Source organism: Stylophora pistillata, chromosome 8 (genome assembly GCF_964205215.1).
Source record: "Stylophora pistillata chromosome 8, jaStyPist1.2, whole genome shotgun sequence".
Classification (NCBI taxonomy): domain Eukaryota; kingdom Metazoa; phylum Cnidaria; class Anthozoa; order Scleractinia; family Pocilloporidae; genus Stylophora; species Stylophora pistillata.
In genome coordinates this window covers 15,675,180-15,700,102 of record NC_142526.1, presented here as the reverse complement: position 1 = coordinate 15,700,102, position 24,923 = coordinate 15,675,180, and the positions used below count along the sequence as shown (strand labels likewise).

Sequence of the window (24,923 nt, the reverse complement as noted above, 5' to 3'; positions counted from 1 at the left end):
ACTTTTGTTCCGATGATTGGCAATGGTTTCCTTATCCACATGCAAAGGTTAAGGCAAGATTTATTTTTGAACCAATTTCGAGTGGTCGGAAATTACAGAAACGCTCTTAAACGTAACCATTAAGATCTCCGGAAATATTAAGTGCATCTAGGGAAAAAAAACTCCAGTAGAGACAATGTCTAAAGTAAAACGTTTCTCCATTTTGGAAATTCTCCAGTTTTTAGAGCGAGTGGTTGTTACTTTTGCATTTAGTCAAAGAACAACGTTTTGATAAGAACATGAAACCACTTTAATAGCTACTTTAACTTAACCTGACTTAAATAATATGGACACCTGAAGGTATTTTTACTGCTAGTTACACAACATTACGTTATAATAAATACCACACTCCTATCTCCAACGACTTATCAAGGTAACTAATGTCTTTATAGCTCCTCCAGCGCTTAGTATATCTTTGTGTAGGATAACGCTTCTCAGACTTTGGTTGGGGCACGGAAGTGATCACTAGTTCCTTTTAGGTTGAGTCACGACTTTTAGGCGTTAGAAGTTTACGTGTTTGGCCTTCTCAAGGAGATTTCTCAAGATCAGGGAGAGAACAACCATTACACGATAAGTGATAGTGCCTAAACGATCTTGGACGATTCCTTTAACCCGCAGTTGCTGTTGGGAACGGTGATCTTTGACCATGACCAGATCACCAGATTCTTGGAGTAGTATGATCAGCCCGTCTTCTTTGCCAGAAATTGTTGCTGCCAAATTTGGGTGTAACAGGTCTAAGTCCGTATCCTTCTTCCCATCAAGATTTCGGCAGGTGTACAACCGGTTGCAGTGTGGTGTTGTTTGATAACCTAGAAGAAAATGAGCCAGTTTCTCTACTAAGGTACCTGGTTCCTTCTTGACTGTCTTCATTGATTCTTTGAAGATTTTCGCAGCACGCTCAGCTTCTCCATTGGAGGAAGGGCGATGACGGATATCGACGGATTTCATTCAACTAAACATAATCTTTCATTTCTTAAGTAAACAACTTTGGACTAGTGTCGGAAACTATCTCTTTTGGGAAACCATGAGTAGCCAACAAAAATCGTAGGGCTTGAATGGTTGCTGAAGCCGTAATTTCTGTCATCAGGAAAACTTCAATCCACTTAGACTTGGCGTCCACTCAAGGTCCGAAATTAACTTTTTTAGGAAGGCGCCAACTGGCGACTGGAAATTTTTTTTCAGTCGCCATATGGAAAAATGTGGTCGCCAAAAAGTGACAATAAAATTTTTCATTTGCAGCGAAACACAAGCCACAATTTTTGGTCGCCAATTTTTTCTTTTAAGAATCAGAACGAAGAGAACGTGTTTGGGGCCGCAATGGCGATTTTTCCGCTAACGAATAAGATTAAATACAAACACGCGGATTATTTATACACCTACCACTGAAAAACCACCACGAACGAATCAAATGCCGGCCATATACGCAGTTTCGTGCGACTGCCAAATGTTTCAAGTCAACTTCATACCTTCTCTTGTCTCTAGGTTTTGGAGAAGAAATGTACCCGACTGAAAAACTGCCCGTTTTGTTCTTTGCTCTATGTTCAAAACGATCTTTCCTTTCGCGTTCTGTCGAGATGATCGACACATCGCAATGTTGCTGGCATCAGTGGCCACTTTAATTGGCACCGTCCCACAAGATATTTCTGAATCCAAAGGAAAGGGACGAAATGGTTTGGCACATACCATGAGTTTGGTCGGTTGTCAAGGCTCCCGCATCTGGACCACAGGAGACACACTGAATCATCATTCACGGGAGGTAAACGAGGCTTAAGAACATTGTGCATTAGTGCCCGATATTGAAAAGCCACGTTTGGGTACACCGAGTAAATCGGTCGTCTTATCACAGAAGCAAGAGCCATCATGTGTGAAAGGCAACCCTACTTTTTAAATTCACGGCCAGCTATTGCTTCCGCTTTCACAGCATCCACTTCACTTCTACCATTTGCGATTACGCCATCACCATTGGACGAAAAGGCAACGGAAAATAGTAGATTTTCTGGGATTCCAGAGCATTCCTTGCTTAGTTTACAAATTTCGTAGTACTCCGCGTTGAAGTATAGCTCTTCGGCAACAAGAAGACGCAAACAGCCATTACGTAATTGATCTCCGTAAAGGATTCGTGCTAAGGACTTCATACGGACCATTCTTGGGTGATTCAAGTGAAACTCAGACAAGAGAGCATTTTGGTTTTTTCTAGGAATCACCACATTGGTACAACCATCTTAAATCGTAAACTCATCTTGTTTGCTGTGAAATATTGTCAACTCTTGTGAACAAAAAAAGCATCAGACGGGAAAGGATTGGTGGGCCCGCGTCGCCTCCCGAGGTGTTAAAGCTGTACTCGGAGCTCGTTCAACCTGTGCACAGTTAACTTGATCTGCCTCTAAGGTCAAGTTGTCGGTAGCTTCTAACACTTCTCGTGTAACACGGGATAGAGCATCAGCATGGGCACAATTCTTCGATGCTCTGTACTCATTTTGGTACTGGTAGACTGACAATTAGATTAATGAATAAAGGGTGAAAGTTTCTAAAGAAACTGTGATGCGGCGTCGGTGGTAGTCTCCCTCGCAGTCGTTTTTAGTCTCGTCACGCAACGCTCCACGCAAACGGCTGCTCACATTCGAACAACATCCCTTTCCCTTTGTTGTCTTTGCACCAATGAGATCACTGACATCGTTTCTTACGTGACCAATCAGAGCACAAGAGATTGTAATCAATATCGTTTTTCCCGCGTTTTCAAATTCTGCATTTGATCGTAATTTCTTGATGGAGGAAACGTCGAAGAAGGTTTTGCAAAGTGATCGTTGCTTTATTTGTTCCACTTGAAAACGAAAAAATTTATGTTTTTGGAAAAAGTTCTTTTGATTTTCCGGCGAATATTAGTTCCTGTCTGGATGTGAATGTGAGCTGCTATTCAGCGACCAGCGAGTTGTCAGTTTGTAAAGCTTGCTACCGACGATTGATCAAGCGAAGAAAGGCCTCTGATCATCTTGAAGAGCTCAAAGATGAATTGAAGGGAATCTTCAAGGACCGCGAAGGAAGCGCTTATTGAACGTTTAGAGCGACGATGGAGAAATCCAAGCTTCGTGCCGTGGGAAATCCTCGAAATGTTTACAATTCAATCCTATAAATACCACTTGTACTTCTCATGCTACAGCCAATTCTAGTATTTCTACCGCGATCAGCCAACAGGTACTCCGGCAAGATTTCCTATTGGTTCTATTGATATGTCTCCTATTCGAAGTCATCCATACGGACTTGTGCTAGAAGCTTTCCCTAGTCAACTGACAGTAAGACCCCCGTGTGAAAGCTTTGAATTCCAAGATGAAATAAACAATATGATTGGTTAGATTACTTTGGCGCGCAGAGTTCTAGACATGTGTAACCCGAATGGTGATTGGTTGAAGTAGCGGAAAGGAATGTTGTTCGAATGTGAGCAGCCGTTTGTGGGGAGGAACGTTGCGTGACGAGACTAAAAACGGCTGCGGGGGAGACTACGTCGGTGGGGGTAACAAGGTAATTTGGTTATATAAACTAAGTTGAAATTGTAAATTGGCTACCGTAAAGAGTTAAAAAGCTGACGTTTCGAGCGTTAGCCCTTCGTCTTTCGCTCTAACGAAGGGCTAACACTCGAAATGTTAGCTTTTTAACTCTTTACGGTGGTCACTTTACAATTAACAAAATGACAATTAGATTGCCCATCGTTGTAGAGGTGAAACTGCGAGCTCAGATATACCACGGTTTGGACCAAGCAAAAGGGTAACTGGCCTGTGATCAGTCATTATGTCAAAACATCACCGTACAAGTACTGATGAAACTTCTTGTTTTCAAAAATAATTTCCAAAGCTTTCTCGTCGGTCATCGAATAGTTCTGTTTACTGGCAGATAGATAACGCGATGCAGAGGCAATAGGTCTTTCACTTCCATCGGCTAAGACATGTGACAAAACAGCGCCCAAACCGAACGACGATGCATCAACCGGCAAACGTACTGGTGTTGACCAGGCACAATCTGCTTTAGAGGAGAGTTCTTCCGAGCTTTCTCTCGATTTGGTAAATAATTCTTGACAAGGTAGCGTCCACGGGAGCAGTAAAATTGATATGCTGGTATATGGAGCAGCAAAGTTGATAAATTTACAATAGTAATTTACCAGGCCCAAAAATGACTTCAGTTCAGAGGGCCGTCCGGAAGAGCAAGTTCTTCAGTTGCGTGCACTTTGCGTAGCGATGGGTGAATACCTTGTTCATCCACCACGAATACGGCAGACTCCACTGAAGGCCTAATAAACAAGTACTTTTACCTGCTTTAACTTCACACCGATCATCCAGAATGCCCAAATCCTCGTAAGGGCACCCATCAGAGAGTTCTTAGATTTCTGGGAAAAGGGCTGAACTAGCTGCTATACCAAACGGTAGACACGTGTATTTAAAGAGTCCCAGATGAGTTTTAATCGTACCGTACTGTTTGGATTCTTCATCCAACAAGACTTGTTGAGACACAGATGACAAATCGAGTTTAGAGAACTTTTTACTACCATGAAGCTGAACCTAAGTCCTTTGCGGAAGGTACGGGGTACTCTGGTACGTCTCAAGTTGGTAATCTTATCACCATACATTAATATTCTGACAGTACCAGCGTGCCTCAAAACTGGAACGATGGGCGTAGCCTAGTGAGATGTTTCGACTCTCTATAGTATACCGATTATTTTCAATCTCCTCAGTTCATCTGGATTCTTTCTTCTGGGGCAAATGTTACTGGTTTTGATTTGAAGAACTGTAGGACAACGTTATCTTGAAGTTTTGAATTGGTCACGTCAGATTGGTGCAGTGATTTTTTTGGAAATACATCCGTCAACAAATTATTCGGGATGATTAGAACAGATGCACAATTGTCTAACTCCATATCCATGGGTTTCCCATCAATCTGAACAAGGACCTTGCACCTCTTTCCAGAATCAGCAACGGTATCCGTTAGCCACGCGACCTTTTTCCATCGTTGTTCGTAAATTCAACGACACTTCAGCTAACAATTTGTGTGGAATGGATTGCGAACGGAGCCCACAAACAAAACTATCCCGAATAGCATCATCACTGTTTAGATCAAATTCACAGGTTTCTGATAACCGCTGTAAATTAGTTAGATACTGATGCATCGATTTCGACTCTTGAGGCTCTGCCTTGTCTCCGCAATAAAAACTGGCATTGAGTCGAAATGTTGTGCCAGAGTATCCAAAATTTCTTGCAAATTTCAAGTCTCCTTTGGCTTTCTTGGTGCTGCAAGAGACCTCAATAAAGCAAACATTTTGCTTCCCGTCAAAGGTTAGAATACTCGGAACCCATTTATCGTGCCGAACACTATTGACTGCAAAAAACATTTCGAGTCGTTCGAACTGGTGCTTCCAATCGCTGCCCGGCGTAAACTCCTCCAAACGGCCCAACTACAAAGGATGAATCACGACATTTCCTTTTGGTTGCTTTGCTGGCATCCTCGTTGCCAATTTGTTGTATTTAAGCAAAGAACAACGAGAACATGAAAAACGCTTCAATCCCTAGATACGTAACTGCTAACTTACGTAACTTAACCTAACCTAGATGAAATGGACAAATGGTTATATTTATACTGCCTGTTACACGACATTACGAAACGAAAGTAATCACACTAAATTATTTGCAAATAAACAATACATAATCAACACTAAGTTCGGGTCCTCTTGCAATCAACACCACAGTTGCTATGGGTATTGTTATTCATTCTGTGATTGGTAGATCAAGCCGAGTGGACTTAGTGTAATTGGCTGCTTTAACTGTCAGGTTACAGGTGTCCAATTACGGAGGACGTTCCCCGATTACAACTTTACAGATGAATTAATTAAAAAGAAGCAGCTTGTCATAAATTATGCGATTAACCACGTCATTATACGCCCGGCGTGTATCAGATGTGATGTCAAGTATTCACGTCGTAATAATCGTGATAACAGCTAATGCACCAACGACATTTGAGGAAATTGTAACGGTTGTGACAACTTGTGAAATTGTGTAATATCAATGTAAATGAAAAAATTTAGTACTAAAATTTGACAGCTTGGTTTCTTTTAGGGATCGAATCGAGTCAGACTTGTTACTTCTGGGACTTTTGATTTTTCAAAACGCATTGAAACCCCAAAGTTATCCTGTGATACGAGCGCTTCAAAATGCTGATATTAGAACTGTAATGGTGACAGGTAAGACATACAACTCTCATGAACGTCTCTCTTTAGAAATAAAAGTAATTGTCATAACTGTTGTTACTACTGGGGGCCCCAGTACCAACATTTCATCTTGTTCATGTTCAGGGCCCTCTTTTCTTCATATTTTCCGGTGGAATAGGCCAGCCTCTTACCTTCGTACTGGTTAATAACCTTAATTCACTACAATTACCAAACATATTAACAAAAACTATAATGAAATGCTTGGAAATCGAAAAACGTCTAATAATAAAAATCTAAGTAAACTAGCGGATACGTTTAGGCGGCAGTCGTTAATGAGGTCCCTATCTCGTGAAAAGGTGTCCTTAAATCTCTTACACTTGTGTGTACAGATCTTAATATCTGCAAGGAGAGCAATGTACTGATCCATATCAATGTAGTGTGATAAGGCTCCTCATCCTTCTGTACGAGCCTCTCAAAAAAGATGTAAACGTTCCCATTTCGACATCCAACACTCACTGTTGGTACTTTTATCTTCCTCCTGCTCTTTGAAGATTGTGGACGCTGGCTTGCTGAGGTTGCACTTGGATTTGACATGTGTTACTCCAACATCGAAAAATACTGTAACTCCTCTTGACCATAAACCCCCTGCCTTTATGTCGGATCTTGCCTCCGAGCTTGTGACCTTGCTTGTAGAAATTATGCCATTTACACCTGGCTTATTAGTAAGAGTGATGAACAATGATCTGATGGGTGTTATCATTGTGTGGCTTTCATAAACTGTTACTTAACACACTGTTTGGATTTGGACTTCTTTTCCAGGTGATAACATGTTAACGGCTGTGAGCGTGGCTAGAGACTGTGGAATGATTGCACCGTCACACCAGGTAATTGTGTTTATACAATAGGCTGAGTTCCGCACGCACCTTGCTTGGTTCTTACATATGATCTGTTGGAGGACAGATTTATTTATTTATTTAATCACTTTCACCAGAGTGTGGCGAGGGTCGCACAACAGAGCGAGGCTCCAAATTAGGTGCGCCCAATATCCCACCCATCCCACCCCAGGAAAGGACAGCCATCACACAGTAATCTCGTGTGTGGGAAATTAACGTCTCCTACCCCAACTCTGCAGCAGACGGGACCTCCATTTATTCGTCGCTATCCGAGAATATTAGAATATCTAACCATTTCTTGATGTTATAGAAAGGTAGCAAATTCTTCTCAATTATTTTAAGACCCTGAGTGTTGGTCCGGCCGGGGCTCGAACCCTCGACCTCCCACACAAAAGTCCAGCGCTCTATCCAATGAGCTAACCGGGAGGCGGTTAGATGCCATCATTGACAGATTATTGTTTTTTTAAATAAAAAGATTTCATGTTGTTGTGGGCTGCACCTCGGCCGCACCACGTGTGCCACTTTTATGTTCGTACCACATTTTGACGTCATCTGTGATCTATTATGAAGCTTAAGCAACCACGACGAAAGAAACGATGACGACGTCAAGTAATCGCGGAGGGTCTGGAACGAGGACGCCGTTTTTGGCGGGAAAATGAAACTTAAAGGATCCTTCCAACCACAATACATTGCGCGCGCGATATGTGAAATCCGCCATTTTCTCTGCCATCCGGTATTGGACAAGTCGTGAAGTGGAAAGAAATCCTCGTTCATCCGAGTACATTTGCCTCACAGAGGTCTTGAATTTCCTCAATCGCGTTCCAAATTTATTGTTCTTTCTATTTGACTAGGCATCAAAACAATAATAGAGGCGCGCAGGGTATTGTGGTTGGAAGGGATCCTTTAAGCAGTGAAGTTGCTCAAGGACGACGACGTCTGAAATCTTGTTTATTCTCGCTTCGTCAGTTTAAGAAATGACATCGTTCAGAGACGTCTAAAACCTTCTTCTACGAGGACTTCCCGGCACATAGCTATGTCGTGGTCATTATTCCAAACAAAGTTCGGATTTCTGTCAAAGTATAAATAAAAAAGATTTCAGATTGTAGAGTGCTAGAATTCTGTATAATTTTAATGTTCCAGACATTTGACTGTAAAAGGGTATCTAATTTTGCGGAGAAATTTCCACCCCTATATCGAAAGTTCGAGAGTAGGTTATTCAATTCTTGAACATCAACAGTCCAAGGAATTATTGAGCTTTAGCTTTATTTACAATAATTTACGCGTGGCAAAAGTTAAAAATATTAAATTTTACGGAAGTTATTTGAGATTTAAATTCAGTTCTAAGTGTCGCTGATATAAACAAACCTGTTTTGCACAAGGTTTGCCTGGTTTTCAACATGCTTTAGCCTGATATGTTCTACCTTTGATGCTCCTTCCTTCGGCGAGCAAACGGCGTAAGTCTGTCAATTTAATCAATGCTAGCTAGCGATCGGCACAGATAGCAGTCGTCGCGCTTCACACAAGACTACTATTTTTTTTCCCATGTGATTTTGTCGGAATAATTTGTATGGGTGTAAATCTATATCACACATTTCGAAAATAGATTCGCAAAACCTGAGACAACACGCAAAATTTTTTAGTAGCAATAAATCCGGCAGTTCCATTCACACAGGTTTTGACCGATCGCAGTGGTATATTGTACTGCCATTTAAAACTTTTCATTCAGTAAAAATGATAAACGGCACTCTTTCATAAAATATACTCAATTAAATTTAAACTTACTTGGTCGCTTTCACCGCTTGACTTGACATCTGTTGTGCGGAGGAAGGAAAGTGAGTTGGTGGGATTTAGGACTTTATATCTGTTTAGAAAAGTGAACAAGGTGGTTTAAATCAACCGAAGAAGCGAATACAAACTCCAACCGGCCATAGACTGTCAAAAAAACGCAATAAACACGCACCTTTTGATGAGAAAAACTGCTTTGAAGTTCGGAAGTTCAAGACGACCTGAAACAGGTCCTCAAGTCGTCGACGACAAGACGACGACGAAATGCGTGGTTCGCGCTTGCGCAGTGACGTTCACGTTACTTCCGGTCGTCGTCCTCCGTTCATCGTTGTGGTTGCTTAAGCTCCCTATTACTGAACAAGAACAGGGCAAAGTAGAATCTATTTGTTAAATTCATAAATTTATCATATGACCCGTGCGGCCCCCGCGCGCGCAATCCATACTGCACTCACACGGCTTTGTTGCAAAAACTTAAAGGAAAAAGAAACAACAAAGGAAAAACCAAAAAAAAAAACAAAACAAAGGAAAACATTTTTATTGTATGTATTTTTCGGTGGTTGTCCCCGGGTGCACCAGTCTATCGCTTCCTAATTATGTAGAAAACAAATTTTCAACACTTAATCGTCATGCGATAAAATGCTTATCGACTGAGTTTGTCCGGGCCTGGTGGGAATATATTTGGCTCTCGCTTTCAGGCAATAAATACATATTATCTCTATATGTCACTAGGAGAAACCAAGCCGAAAGGTGGCTCCCTTATTGTTGTTGTGATCTTTACTTCTACCCATTTTACGTAACAAATCATTTTTCCAGTATCACCAGCAAGACAATTTCTTCTATGAACGTGAGAACAAGAGGAAAAACTAAGCCGAACAGTTGGACACTTTTTGATATTAGTTTAATGGAGAAAAAAAAAGAATCTGGAATTTTTGATGTTATGCAGGTAATAGTTTACAAGTACCATTGTTGTGGCTTAGAACTCATCAGCTGTCAATGTCTATGAATGGATACGATGTTTAACTCTCCACAACAATTTACAGTAATTAGTAGCAAAACATTACCGTAGTGACAAATATGAAATCAGACTTACGCAAGGTGTTCCTTAGGTTATTGAACTAAGTGCCAAGCTAAGTGAGGACCACTCCCACGAACTTCATGTCAAGTGGTGTGTTGTTGGAGCTGTTCAAAGTGGCAGCCATGACTATGAATCTGAGGTACTGATACATTTAGAAGTTATGGAAGGAAGATTTATTCCACAGCGCTTTTGTGTCATTATGACGTCAAGGGTAGATACAGTACGAAGGCGACATTCAAAGAAGGCTGGAGTTGAAAACAAATAGACATAACAAAACGTTTCTAGACAACAGAGTAAGGGTAACTAAATACTTGTCTGTCTTTTCACACTCAGTTGCGGTTCGTGTTTGTGATATATGGTAGTGCAGTTAGGGGTTCTGTATTTTGTGGGCTCGATGTAGACTTTGAAGTCGATTCTGGGAACTTAATTGAGTAGCTCTACACTCAGTAAGGGGAACAACTCGTCATGTTTGATCTCCATTCTGAAATTCACAAATGTTGTCTCATAACCATGTTCCCACCGATATCGTTGCTGCATTTTCTACTTATAAAACACACACACACACAACCCATAATTCCTCTATTCGCTCTGACGATGGGCTAACGCTCGAAACGTCAGCCTTAGAACCGGTTAGAAACTCTTTTCGGTGGTCAATATACGTTGTCAACTCAGTTGATAAAACCAAATTATCACACTTAAGCACACTTAAGCAAACCTTTTTAGAGTATGATCAATTGCAGAACCTTGGAAAGAGCAACGAGGGTCAACCATTAATAATAATAATAATAATAATAATAATAATAATAATAACAATAATAATAATAACAACTTTATTTAACGAGGTTAACACATGACAGTAATTCAACTGATGAACTTGTGGCCTTCAAACTCTTGTGGTCCTCAACCTTTGCAATTGTGTAACTTTTCCTAAGGGTGAAGGCCTAAATGTACTGATATGATTATATTTTGTGCTTTACTAGTATAATAACGCAGATCGTGGAAGACGATGCTTTCACGTGGCAGTTTCAGGGAAAACGTTTGCCCTCATTAGAATTCACAAGCCTCAGCTATTTAATAAGGTGAATACAGTAGACAGTGCACTCCACGAGCACTTGTTTAAAGGGGGTCGCGAAGACTGGATCTAACAAGTATATGGTATTCAGAAGAAGTGTCGCACAATCTTGAGCTAGGTTAAGTCAAGCCGGTGACCGGATTCTGGTCTTAATCAAAATAAAGTAACCAAAAACAAGGTCGATATGCAGCCGTCTCGGTTGCAAAGGCTTGTTCAGCAAAGGATTTATCATATGGGAAACAAACTACCAATTAATTGCCAAAGAAATCCATAAAACTCTTCTAGATTTACTGTGCTTTGACTGTCAAAAGATGTTTTTGAGATTTGATATTTGAGCTGTTTTCAAAACTGTCCGAAACGCTTGCCCTTTAGCCCGCTTGGCTAACGAATCACATCACAGGTTTCACTTCATCTTGCGTGCTTGGGGAGTCAGCTATATAAGAATTATTTGCTTTCATCCTTAAGACTTACAGCTGTGAATGGGTGCATGAGTGCACTCTTTCTAGGGTTTGTTCAAAAGCAACCGTTATGTTTTCTTTAGTTTACAAAGGTGATATAAAGAACTAAAGAAAGAGGAACGCATAATGGCATCATAACCAAATTGTCTGAATGATTTGCTTAATTTTCTTAAAAGTAAGAAGGAACTTGAAACAACCCACCCAAAAAAGAACACGGATAAAGAGGAAACTGAACGAAACAAAATACAGGAGAACTATCAATGACTTGTCAGGCTACTAATTCATGGACAAAAATTTATCTTTTTCGTTGCCTTATACCATACATGATTTAATTTTTTTTACTTAATTTGCGTTGAGGTGCTCGTATCAGGAACTGTATTTGCACGAATGTCGCCTGACCAGAAGACGCATCTAATTCAAGGGTTGCAGAATCTCAAGTAAGTCATACTGCTGCAGATTTTAGCAAAAAGAGGTTCAACTGTACTCTGTTCTGTTATAAACCAGGCAGAAAGAAGCTGAAAAACGAAAAAAGGTGTAGGGGAAACACGATATGCAATGGTGTTTCCCTTACCTCTTCTTATACGCTTCCTGTGTGCTTCACAACAGAACAAGCACAGTCGAGGGTTTTTTATTTCTTTTATGATAAAGAATACATTAATTCCCAGGCATTCGTATAACTCTCAAAACAAACTCTATTTTCCAAACAAACAGAGGTGGCGTGAGCGTGCACATTACTCTCAATTTTGTTTTAAACTTTGCTTAAATAATCCCTACCACTGTCTGTTTATATGATATAAAAGAAAGCCTACCATGCGTTTAAAAGAGATATGATAGGCTAAATTTATCCCATTTATGCCTGTAATGGCACAAATCACGCGTGTCATTTCATTGGTTCACTGAACATTTTGCGGTAACTGGAAGTAAGGGTTTTTAAAGTAACACTCGAAAAGAAAATGGATAGGCAGAAATTCCCGAGTATATGGAACGATGTTGCATACAATTTGTGGAAAAATCACACAATTTTACACGACATCGCCTCAAAGTGTTCCTCGAGAGGTTGTTTTCACGCTTGTTTTCAGAAGGTGAGTTCGTCGCTGCGTGACTCGTTGGAGTTCTGCTACTTCTAAAAACACAGGTGATACTATTCCTTAATTTTATGAGGAAACAAGCAATTACTTGTTTATAATATAAAGGGCAAGATCAACAACGCGCGCTGTGACGCACGATTGTAGGAAGCCATTACAGCGTGAATGAACTGTATCGAAACTGTAAAATGCAGGAATGTGCTCAATGAAATCGTGTTTTTGTAGAACAAAGCCTAAGCAATGAAAGCAACCGTGCTGAAAAAAAATTCGCCATCGACGAAATTAAAAACTTTTTAGGCAATGTTAAGCCTTTTTTTATATGTTTTCTGAATTTTGGAAATTGCCTGGGGCAAAGACCAGTGGAAAATGCCTCCGTTTCTCAGGCGAAAAGCATTTAGTAACGATAATTGGTATCATCGAGTAACGGGTCTCGTGCACGCTTTCAGTGATATCTTTTTTTCCTTTGATGATTGTTTTTAATTTCTTCAATTTAATAATAGTTTATAAACCAAAATTGCACAATAAATAAATATTTAAATAAATAAATAAATGATTTAGCAATGGACATTCCATTGGGTGGCTCTTCTTGCCCACTGTTTCCTGATCGAATTGGAATTTGGAATGTTGGTTTTTACGGAGGGATGAAAACCGAAGGACCTGGAGAAAAATCCTCGGAGTAAGGACGAGAACCAACAACAAACTCAATCCACATGTGACACCAGGTCTGGGAATCGCACTCGGGCCACAGAGGTGGGACGCGATTGCTCTCACCCCTGCGCCATCCCTACTCCCTGGTCACTCCCATCGGTCACTGTGATCGTTCAAGAGCCTAGACCATTGTACCTCTTTACCTGGTCCATGGAATGAAAACAATACCATGTTTCCGAAATACTCGCGCACTTATTCGCCTGATTACAGGCGCACGTAATTTTTATGCGAAGCATAAGATGTGTAGTGAAATACTGAGGAATCTCCTTAAGAAACATACTCTGTAGTATAAGTCGTAGCATATTACCTAGTGACACCAAGGATCAAGCAATTGCTTATTAACTCTGGTATGCTTTTTTTTGTCTTGCACCTAGTTACTGTGTTGGGATGTGTGGAGATGGAGCTAACGATTGTGGGGTAATATAACAATTCTAATGATAATGGATAGATAGTTGTATCACTACTGGGAACATGCTGTATCGATTTGGATTGATACTGAAATTAAACGTAAGAAAAAGTAGCATAAGTGGTTTGATGCCAATCTCACACTGTTACGGTTTAAACAAACAAACAAACAAAAGGCACAAGACGTCGAAGCATGTAGATTTTTTGTGTAATACAGTTTTTTTATTGTTTGTGCAGGCTCTCAAGGTGGCACATGCGGGAATTTCATTGTCAGAAGCAGAGGCCTCTGTTGCCTCTCCATTTACCTCAAAGGTTCTTTTAGACGTTTTCATTCAAGCCTTGTCGTCAGGGACATAAAATAACGTAGGATAACTTGTTTTTATTAACTGAGTTGATAGAGTAAATTGACCATCGTAGAGAATTTCCAGAACTGACCTTTGTAGGGTTACCCCTTCGTCGTTTGCTCTGGCGAAGGACTAACCCTCGAAACGCCAGCTTTAGAAACTCCGATGGCCAATTTGCACTATCAGATCAGTTAAAAGCAAGTTACTTTGTATTACCCCTCACTGACGTAGAATCACAGTTTCTTCAGAAGCTAAACTGGACGTAGTCGAGTGTTTCTCCCCACTTCTTGGGTGCTTTATAATAAAACAGGGCACAGTCCAGGCTTTTCTATTTGTTGAATGATAGAGAACCGTTAAATTCCCCACACATAGCTTTCAATTTTAAATCAAGTTTTATTTCCAGAGCGAACAACAATGTCGTCAGCATGCTCTATACTCTCATAAAACACGCTGAAATAAGCCCATCAGAATCATTGATATAATGGTTCAAATAATCTGGTTGAACAAGACGAAAGCAGTCAAAAATGTCAAACCATCATGATCACAGTTCACAAACCTGCAACAGTTCACAAACTTCAACAGTTCACAAACTGCAACAGTTCACAAACTGCAACAGTTCACAAACTGCAACAGTTCACAAACTGCAACAGTTCACGAACTGCAACAGTTCACAAACTGAAATAGTTCGGCAGGTCAAATTTAACTCGTGCCATAACATTTTTAGTCTTAATGTTCAGTGAATTGTTCAGTGAAATCCGGTGGAATCGTGGCTCATTAAAAAAAAATTGCCATTTTTTCCAAATGACAATTATAAAACAAACTACTCGCGGCGTATGTTTTATGAATGAGCCACAGCCGAATCCACAGTAACTCGAAGATGGCTCGGGATGACAGCGCCGTAAAACTAGGCTGCAGTGACTGACGTGGCCTTCCGCTCAACGAATCGGAAAGGATCTCAGAGCAAGCCCTTAGTTTTTTCCTCGAAGGGTGCATGATGTAATTTCAGAGGCTTGCTTCCCTGCGATGACTGGGAACGCTATGATTAGCTGGCAGAGATGGACCTCAGCATGATCGCAGTCTCTCTTACACTACTATCATGATTTGTAGGAAGGTTAACAGTTATTCCAGTTTGATTATATTTTTCATAATTCCTGCTTTCTTCTGTTTTGTTTTTGAACACGAAACTATAACTTTTTTTTCTCAGTTCGTGAGCGGACGGTATTCTGTCAATCCTGCGATCTAACTGTTCTCCTCGGGACCATACCTAAGTGTATAATATTGTGCGAGAGTTAGTTGTGTTTGAGTTTTATTACCGTACGTAAGCTTGCAATCTAACTGTGCGCAAAATCCTTTAAAACTCGTACAGTCCATTTCGTTTTCTCTTTGAGGATTTTCGTCTCTGCACACATATAATTATAACGTCAGTAACGGCGCTTGGCATGTAGACAAACCTTTGTTTGGTTCTTCTTTTCCTACTTACTGAGGAAACACGGCTTCGCAGCAAAGAGCATGGATAGGCTTCTTTATTTGTGTCTTCTAAAATACGTTATACGTTGTTAAGAAAGAACGTAAGCTGGTCAGTCAAAAGAAGCGGATTAAGGCATAAAAATAGCGCAAAACACGGATTCTGTGGGGCTAGCTTTTTTCGGAGTACATTTTGCTTTTCCAAAGATGTTTTTGAAACATTAACACAATTCAGCTTTGAAGACAACTGAGAAAAATCGTTGAAAGGTACAGAGATGGAAATTAATCAATGAACATTATTATTTTTATTTAGATACCACATATTGAATGTGTGCCTGCTGTTGTAAGGTAAATGCTCAAAGGTACTATTGCATTATCAGTAAACCAACATCCCATAATTTCCAGAAATCTGTAAAGTCGATGTCTTTTCTACGTATCCTTGCCTGAGATTCCTGCTTTAGTAGAATTGTCAAACTTTGAGAATTTTTCTTTTATTCAGGGAAGGCAGAGCAGCTCTGGTAACATCATTTGGAATTTTTAAGTACATGGCGCTTTACAGCATCGTGCAGTTTGTTTCTGTTCTTTTACTTTATTCGGTATGTGGCACCTAAAATCTTCATTTCCGTGAATCTTCTAAAGTTAGATCGTCTAAAAACACAAGTTTTGTTTGTGAACTGCAGCGTGGAAATTGTAATAACTGGGAAATATTTTTAATTCAATTATGTTAATTTTTTTAAAGATGGAGAATGCTAAGAACATGTATCATATTAGCACCCCAAATACTGGCCAGAATTCTGAGAACCTTCCTTATCCAATGTGTTGCCCTGTTGTCAATTTGTCACCGGATACACCCAGTTAATTATTGTTATGCCTAGAAAACCATGAACACCTGAAAAAGTTAAAAGTTAAGAAAATACGTATGATGCACGATCCTCGCAGTAGAGAGGGCTATTTATGCAATAGCGAAAATCAGACCTGAAAAAAATCAGGCCTGTAAGGGATTCGAACCACTGACCTCTGCGATACTAGTGCAGTGCTCTACCAATTGAGCTAACAAGCCAACTGGGAGGAGGCCGTTAAGTTGATTCGTAATAAACCCGTGATGATAAATCAGATACAATGAATATATGAAGTTCATATATTTTGAACTGCGGTTATAGATACGTACGTATTTTTTTCAGGTCTGATTTTCGCTATTGCATAAATAGCGCTCTCTACTGCGAGGATCGTGCATCATGCGTATCTATAACCGCAGTTCAAAATATATGAACTTCATATATTCATCGTATCTGAGTTAAGAAAATGTTGTGATATGACCAATCCCACTGGAGAATAGGAGACGAATAGAGAAACAAAATCTTCGCAGTTAATGCTTACAGTCTTGTTCTCCCTGGAGAAAAATAGCAATCTTTAGATATTTCTGGTTTTGTGTTTTTTGTTTGACATTCATTGTAGCGTATTGGATAGAACGTTGGTAAGAGTACCCGTGTGCCCATTGCTAGGTCGTCGACCCTATCATTATGCATCTTCCTTCTTTCCTGGTTACTTGCAAGGGTGAAAATTAATTAGGTAGAATGGTGCCTTAGTAGAATTTTAAGCCCATCCCATCTCGGGATTTTCAATGGTCCTTTTTCTCTCTTCTTCTCCGTAACCTTGCACTTTGAGTAAAGTTTTAATTAGCATGGGTAAGGTTACTGACAAACAGTTTCTTAATTATTTTACACATACAAAAAAGTCTCCTTTCATGGAAGTTTCTCTCTTCCTTTACACAGATTTCTTCTAACCTTGGTGACTGGCAGTATTTGTACATTGATTTAGTCGTTATTACAAGTCTGGCTGTCGTCAGTAAGTTTATTCCTCTTTTTCGTTAATTTTTGTGTGTTAAGCTTTTAGTTTTTAACTTTAGATTTAAAGGTAAAGTTTCAGTAATCACACAGTACATTATTGACTGGTGTTGGTTTCTTCAAATGAATTATGTCAGTTTTTTTTTTAAGATAAGTATGGTCCTCTTGGGAGTTAGTAGTAAATGACAAATTTGGTCTCCCTGTGCCGTCTCAGAAAAGGGGCCCTTCACCCTTACACGGTAGCTCACGGACATTCCAGTCAGGGTCAGTTCGCAGACAAGATCCTCCTGGATCGTCCATTTCTGAAATGGTGGACGAAGCTTGTGGACATAATTTGGGAGACGCATTTTAGGGGAGATTGATCCAGGCTTTTTTCTCTCACATTGCGGTATGCATCGATACCTTTGCCAGCCTTACAGGCATTGGCAGTTGACCCATAGGTCGTCCCATGGGACTAGGTGTATGCATTTCCTCTTAGGGTGCTGATGCAACGAGTTCTCTGCAAATTGTTACAATCCAACAAGTCTCGACAGTCGCTAGTTGTTCTCCCATAGCTTTACCAACCATAGCTTTCGATGCCGCTCAGTTTTCGGCAGCCCCTGATGGGACTGTTCCACGGCCCTCTTGAACAGTGTCATCTATTAGCGAGGACAGTTTTCCGAAGCGGTTTCCCATCACCTCCATTAGACAGTAAGAGCATCTTTAACGAAACATGTGAATGTAGGTGGAAAGTCTGATAGTTAAGGTCGTGCCGAACCCCAAAGTGTTTTCTAGGCTCTGCGTAGTAGTTAGCAGAATTCTTTGAATTTCTTTCCTTGCCGCGAAAACTTACCCCTCCCTACCATCGTCCCTACCAGCGTCAGTCTCAAGTGCAGTTATTCGGTCCCAGGGCGGTTGAATATTTTGTCGTTGCTATTTACAGCTTACCACATAACTAATTTTGTATTAATAAATATGGCTAATCGTATGAAATGTTCTCTTAGGTTATATTGTCAACGTAGAACCGCGAACGTGACCAGAAATCGTTTTTGAATACGGGAAGCGGGAGGGGAAGGCAGCACATGCCTGTTGAGGCAAAGTCTTGGACTTTTTTTGTCTCTGTGTTGCTGCTTCACCTTAAAATTCTTATAATTTTCCCGATAACGTGTTTACAAGTGTTTTGTCGGTGAGGTATTCAGTCTCGGGTATTCATCTCGCGACATGAATTGTTTTTTCCGCAGGAAAATTGATATTCAGCAATTTCAAATTGCCCATGAATATGCCTCGTTTTCCTGTTAAAACTTTAGACAACCATGTATTCAAATTGCAATTTTTTTTGTTTTAACTTTCGTTTTTGGTCAATTTTTAGTGGGTAAGACACAGGCGTATCCAGTTTTGGTGGCTAAGAGACCTGGTGGAAGTCTTATGTCTCCCATCGTTCTTTTTTCACTGATATCCCATATTGCTGTCCAAACCATCGTGCAGGTTGCTGGATTTTATTACGTACAGTCCCAGTCTTGGTGAGACAACAAATGGTGACGCTAATGCACAGACTCGAGTCACTGTATGGACTTTTATAAACTCGTTTAAAATATCTCTTATTTCTTGTTTCATTTGCGGATTCCCTTTAATTGTTTTCAATCTGTGGAAGGAAATCTACTCGATTTACAGTATTGAAAACTTTAGCAGATATGAGGGTTTCTTTTGTGCGATTTCCTCAGCAGCAATTTACCTGTGAAGATCATTCTGTTATGAGCTACCCTTTTAAAATACCTGTTATTTCGGGGTTTGCTAAATATACATCTTCTCTACTCTCAGTTCAATTGGTTGATAACCAAAACGCCTCGTATCGCTCATTACGCGTAAACAAATCTTTCACCCTGGAGTTTGCAGTCTCTAATCTGCTTCTGATGGAGATTAGTTTGGTTGAATGTGCGTGCGTAAAACTAAGGGTTTTTTTTTTTTTTTTTTTTTTTTTCAGGTTTAGCGCCGTCCACGTTACGGATAAGAATGCTACATATGTGAAATGTCATCAGAATGCTGTTTTGTTTGCACTTTCTTCTTTCCAATATATTCACCTGGCAGTAGTCTTCTCTGGCGGAGCTCCTTATCGTCAACCATTTTATAAAAGTGGTATGTAAATTTACTCGCACGTTTGAAGAAACACTGTTTCTTCAACGAGCGAAAATGGCATGTCGAAGTTGTTCGAAATCATAACATGGATATATCAAATGCCACTTGATTCCTATCACGAGTTAAACTTTGTTTTCAGATTATTTTACTTCTCTTTCCAGGGTATTTTCTTTTGGTCGTGGTATTTCTAACTGTGTTTACGGGATTTTTAGTTGTTCTTCCAGGAGAAACATTGCAGCATTTTTTTCAGGTAATGTATTTAAATTCACGGAACTAATTTTATACTTTTTGGATTGCAAGGCACTTCAATTATTATTTTGTAATTAAGGATATATATTTGACACACTGATTCAAATAAATTCAGGCCTTCTCACCGTTTGCCTGTTAATCACGCCAAAGTATGCCGACAGCATCCTTATCCCTTCTCAAGTTAATACACCATTTCAAATGTTTTTAGCACTTCCAATTTTTGGTTGTCAGTTATCAGCTATTTATTGTCAACTTCTAACTTATGCTATACTTCTGCTACCTTTATGTGCGAGTTTGTATTGATAAGAGCGATACTTTTACTAGCAAACTGAAAATTTGAGTATCAGCGGGTGTTGTTAAGATCCACCGGAGAGAGAGTAATCCCTATTAATAATAAAGTATCAGACCTGATCGGAGGTTTTTTTCGGACTTGGGTGGCATTCGCATGTTGTTTTAAAAAATAAGCAAACTATTAATAGTGCAACCATAAGGTCGGAGTTCTCATTCCTGTGTTAATGGTAAAGATCTTTCTTTGTAACGTTTGGTTTTAATTGCGGAAACAATTTCTTTTTAAAGGATTAGTTGATAGTGTTGATAGGTTTTTATTGCGGAAACAATTGCTTTTCAAAGGATTGGTTTATTGTGTTGTTAGCTTTGCAGTCTCCTTCCAGTCACCTTCCGCGTTTACCAAAGAGCTGTGTGTACAATACACCAAAGCTTTACGTACAGTGCATCACTTTCCGAGCTCCGTGGTTATAATAATTCCTAGTTTGATGTTCTCTAAATATCTAGTTATATTACTGGGTGATAGATTGAATGATGAGTTGATTTCCTTTTTTTCTCAGCTAGCAACCATCCCAGATAAAATCTTCAGATGGACGCTTGTTGGTATTGCTGCATGCAATTGTCTCATTTCTCTATTCATTGAGGTTAGTGAAAGTTATCTCCTGAATTTGGCTGTTTGTTTTAAGGTAAAACACATAATGTCAAACTTTTTAGTTCAATAGTTAGAAAATTGTATACTCTGACTTTTGAAGGAAACTGCAGTGCCATTAAAATCGTATCACTTAAATTGTTCGTTTATGTTTAATTAAGGGAGACCGACAGTACGTACGTAGCTTACGACAGAAATCTTGACTGAGAAAGTACAGTTATCCTGACCTTCTGAGTATACCGAGCGCTAAAATTCAACCCTTATTCATTCAAACCAATTCCAAAAGTATCAGATGGTGTGAGAGGGTTAACTGATTGTGTGTGTTGTCGGGGTGATATTCCTCTGCTATATCGACATTATTGACAGTTACTGGTGATAGAGAACAATGTAGAATTTTGAGAACAAAGGATTGTGGATGAAATCCATTCCATTCCAAAGGGTCCAAACTGATCAAGATTTTTTTTTCCATTCAATATTACCGCCTATTTCCAAAGCCTGAAAAGGGTTATAAAGCACTTGTGTAACAATTTTAAAGGCAGCCTTCCAGAGTCGCCCAATTGTTTAAATTTGAGTCGACATTCCTACAAGATAGTTCCCTTGTTCTCCTTTTCATATAGTTTTCATTACCTAATTCGATATGTACTCCAGATGGCGGTTCAAATTGCTCTTTAACATCTAGACCAACAAGTTTTTCTTTTAACCAGGAAATAGTCTGGAGGATTCACACTTATCTTTTAATTTTTCAGACTTTCAACATTTCTTGCTACACCTTTTTCTTTCGTAGGTAAACTAAGCATAGGTATTTCATTTGGGGGCTCATGATGAAAAATTTGTCATCCTCTTAGTCATTAATCATTCTCTGGTAATGATACAATCTAATAAGGGTGTGATGAGTGGTATCTTATAACTTGCCATCCTTAACAAACGTGTATACCCCCAATCACAAGAACGTCATTTAAAGAACATAAACCATAAGCATAAGCGGCTAATTTGTACAACTCGTAATTGTTAGGAAAAAGCGAATATGTTCTTTAATTCTAAGAAATTGTTTTGGGCTCTATGTAATTAGATCTCAACGTTGTTTGTTATTTTTTCTGCATACACAGATGTACATTGTTCCGTCTCAATGCCTAAAGAAAGTGCTGAATCGGCTTTTTTGCAAAACTCACCCAAAAAACTACTTCCGAATTTTGCAGCGTCAACTAGAGCAGGATTTTGACTGGCCTCCATGTCAAAGCTAATCCAGCTTGTGTACTTTGAATTTTTTTATGTAATCAGATGCAGGTGTAGGGCAGCATATGTACCTTTAGATAAGTTAGTAATGCATTTGTACTTTTATTTGTAACTTAAAATTTAAAGTTAAGTGGAGATGCCTAGTGATATAGTTACTAACATTCGTTGGCTACGCTTCTCTTGGTTTGAATATGAAGATGTTTTAAGAAAGACGAAACTGCACTCCATGTTGATAAATACAGCAGAACTTATTAACCCGACTGTTAGGTTACAAAACCCATCGCCCTTTTTTTCCTGTTACATCCTTTCTCTCAAATTTTATCAGAAGAGTGGATTCAGCTTTGGAATTGTCTGAACTTACAGGAGCTTGCAAGAATACGCATGTGAATGGACCATGCTAGTTTTGCTTTGGGTTGCCGCAAACCGACCTGCCTTAACAAAAATTATATGTATGTATGTATGTATGTATGCTAATTTACTTAGTCTAGGAAGATCATGACCTTTTAGAAATGCCATACAAGTTTGATAAGTTTGCATATAGTCTATGTCAATAATAGTATCTCGGGTTATCAGGGAAAGGTAAAAAGCAAAGAAAACTATGTAGAAAAGGGAAAAGATTGGTCATTTGTCAATATAAGAAAAACAACGGTATAGCCCGTCATGATAGTATTTTGCTGTAGGAGAAAAAACAAAGTTCGATATGGCTTGCAAGGGTATTTCATCAATCTTAGCGTGACATGAGTGTTTATTAGAGTCCTTTTTATACGTATGAATAAACACGAGTGTGATTCAGGTCTCATCAGAAAGAATTATGTTTAAGACAATTTGTTTATTTAACAAGCCCTATTCAAATGCACCTTTTAAACTCTACAAAACATTTGAATAAAACAATTTTAACAAGAGGACATGCTGTGGCCTTCAGTTGGGCTTTCTAATTGGGAATGGAGCAATAGGGCTGTCTTTACGACAATAGAATTTGCTGAAAAAATTATTTTCCACATAAAGACCGCTAGCCAAACCCTCCACCTTCATTCATTGCATGAACTGTTCCGGAAGGATCAGTCAGGGTACGGCCGCCAGGATTGTACTTTGCGACATCCGTCAGCACACCATGCGAGCGCAGAATTGTAAGAGACAATTGCATGCAAGTCTTTGTTTTGATCGCCTAAGGGGGCAACTCTTACTTGAATGTGCGAGGATGAAGTTTCTTTTTATTATCGAATCCATGTTCCGTCGATGCTTACTTTTAACACTTTATTGACTTTAATAGCTCCTAAGATTATAGTATTTAGAGGATCATTCTTCTATTACGCGGCCCTAATGAAAAGCATATTTTCGGCTTAACACAAGTTAAGTGGCTAATCAGCCACGCTTTTTTACCAGAAATAAAATGTTGCATATTTCTCAACCAAGCAATTCCCCTTGGCGGCTCTTTCATCCTCCTACTTTTCCTCACAATTCTCACAGTCTTCGTCAAACTTCTCCTACTTCTCCTCACAATCCTCCTCCTCCTTTTACTCCTCCTTACAATCCTCCTCCTCCTTACACTCCCTCTCCTTACACTCCCTCTCCTTGCAATCCTCCTTGTCACAATCCTCCTCCTTCTCCCAACAATCCTCCTCACCGTCCTTCTCATAGTTCTCCCCATACTCGCTTGCCTCTTGGAAGCTCTTTTATCCTCCTGCTATTTCTCCTTCAAGTGAGAGGAGGGGAGTTTAGACGCTAGAGTGTAGACATGTGCTTTGGCGCTCAGATGAAAACGCAATAAATTCACCAAACCTACTGTAAACAATATTGCCAAAAGAAAGAAGACATCAGCAAAATACCACAAAGACTATTACTCCTGAAATAATGACGTCTTCATCATTAGATAAAAAGAATACAACCAGCAAAATAAAGATCACACCTTCGAAAAAAAAAAAGAGAGAAAATCGAAAGCGAAATCAAGATCACAATCTCCAATGCATGAGGAAGTAACGTCAAAAGAGTTGAGATCTTTGTCAATGGATGCAAGACTATTATCTATAGACTATAAGAGAGGCAGAGGTACTTGCACTCATTCACCAAAGCTCTGTGGGGAGTGATGTCACACCTTTGTCGTTGCTGTCAGAGATCATTCAGCCGTTCAAACAACCGCGAGAGACATCACGAGAAATATTCGTGTTTGAACCCAAGGGATAATGAAAGCCATGAGTCATCTCCAATGTTGAACTTCCTTCCATCTCCAAATAGAGATTCTGACAACTCCAGCTAAATAAGACCTATTATTCTAGGGAGTAGAAATGAATAAGGCTTATCGATTCAAGACGCCTTGTAGCATTCTAATCGCGGGACCTTCTGGGTGTGGCAAGACGTGTTTAAAAAAGTTGTTACTCTTGGACCATGCAGATGAATTACTTGTAAACCCTCCTACCGTGATTCATTACTGCCATGGCGCATGGCAAGATGATTTCCGTGATAAACAAGAAGAAGGGGTAAGTTTCAAGAAAGTGTACCTGAACACTCTCAGTTAAAAAACCCACTTTCAGCAGCGCTTCATAGTCGTCCTGAAGTGTCCAAAAAATTTTCACCAGCCGGAGGAAGACTATGAAGTGCTTCTGAGATAAAAAATTGTCGGTCACTTCAGAAGGTATGGGGATTCTGGCCCACTTATCCTGAGGGCCTCAAAAATTTTTACTACTAAATCGTCCTGAAGTCGGTCGAAATTTTCTTTAAACCAAAATTTACAGAAAAATGGCTTAAAGAAACGTTACTTATACATAGTATGTCGTCCAGAGATGGTTAAAAAATTTTGAAGGGTCGTAAGGAAAATTTAAGTCCAATATTTCAGAAAAAGAGTTTAAAGAAAAATTATTTTATAAAAACATGACTGAAAAAATAATCCAACCATATAGCATGAATAAACTGGATCTGGAAAAATTGTCAAAATCTGAGTTTGATGAATCAGAATACTGTCACGTGCTACCCTCATGAAATGAAGTCTCTCTCTCTCCAGATTCATGGCTGATTATCTGCTACCTTCTCTCCTCTTCTTTT

At 39.5% G+C, this 24,923-nt stretch overlaps 1 protein-coding gene across 5 annotated transcripts in view; it reads left to right on the top strand.

Annotated features, from left to right (window-relative positions):
• Nucleotides 1-22,792, top strand: part of LOC111321493 (polyamine-transporting ATPase 13A3) — a 97,201-nt gene extending 74,409 nt beyond the window's left edge. For 4 of the 5 annotated variants that reach the window (XM_022924390.2, XM_022924388.2, XM_088730589.1 and 1 more), the window contains 15 exons: nucleotides 6,135-6,259; nucleotides 7,046-7,110; nucleotides 10,011-10,118; nucleotides 10,960-11,058; nucleotides 11,867-11,946; nucleotides 13,677-13,719; nucleotides 13,945-14,019; nucleotides 15,829-15,863; nucleotides 16,015-16,111; nucleotides 17,288-17,360; nucleotides 18,708-18,858; nucleotides 19,320-19,471; nucleotides 19,633-19,721; nucleotides 20,566-20,649; nucleotides 21,761-22,792. In XM_022924390.2, the coding sequence (XP_022780125.1) occupies nucleotides 6,135-6,259; nucleotides 7,046-7,110; nucleotides 10,011-10,118; nucleotides 10,960-11,058; nucleotides 11,867-11,946; nucleotides 13,677-13,719; nucleotides 13,945-14,019; nucleotides 15,829-15,863; nucleotides 16,015-16,111; nucleotides 17,288-17,360; nucleotides 18,708-18,858; nucleotides 19,320-19,471; nucleotides 19,633-19,721; nucleotides 20,566-20,649; nucleotides 21,761-21,895 (1,411 nt within the window). In that variant the 3' untranslated portion in view covers nucleotides 21,896-22,792. The remainder of the gene's footprint in view (nucleotides 1-6,134; nucleotides 6,260-7,045; nucleotides 7,111-10,010; nucleotides 10,119-10,959; nucleotides 11,059-11,866; nucleotides 11,947-13,676; nucleotides 13,720-13,944; nucleotides 14,020-15,828; nucleotides 15,864-16,014; nucleotides 16,112-17,287; nucleotides 17,361-18,707; nucleotides 18,859-19,319; nucleotides 19,472-19,632; nucleotides 19,722-20,565; nucleotides 20,650-21,760) is intronic. The other variant, XR_015990736.1, reaches the window with a different exon arrangement.
• The last annotated feature ends 2,131 nt before the right edge of the window (nucleotides 22,793-24,923 follow it).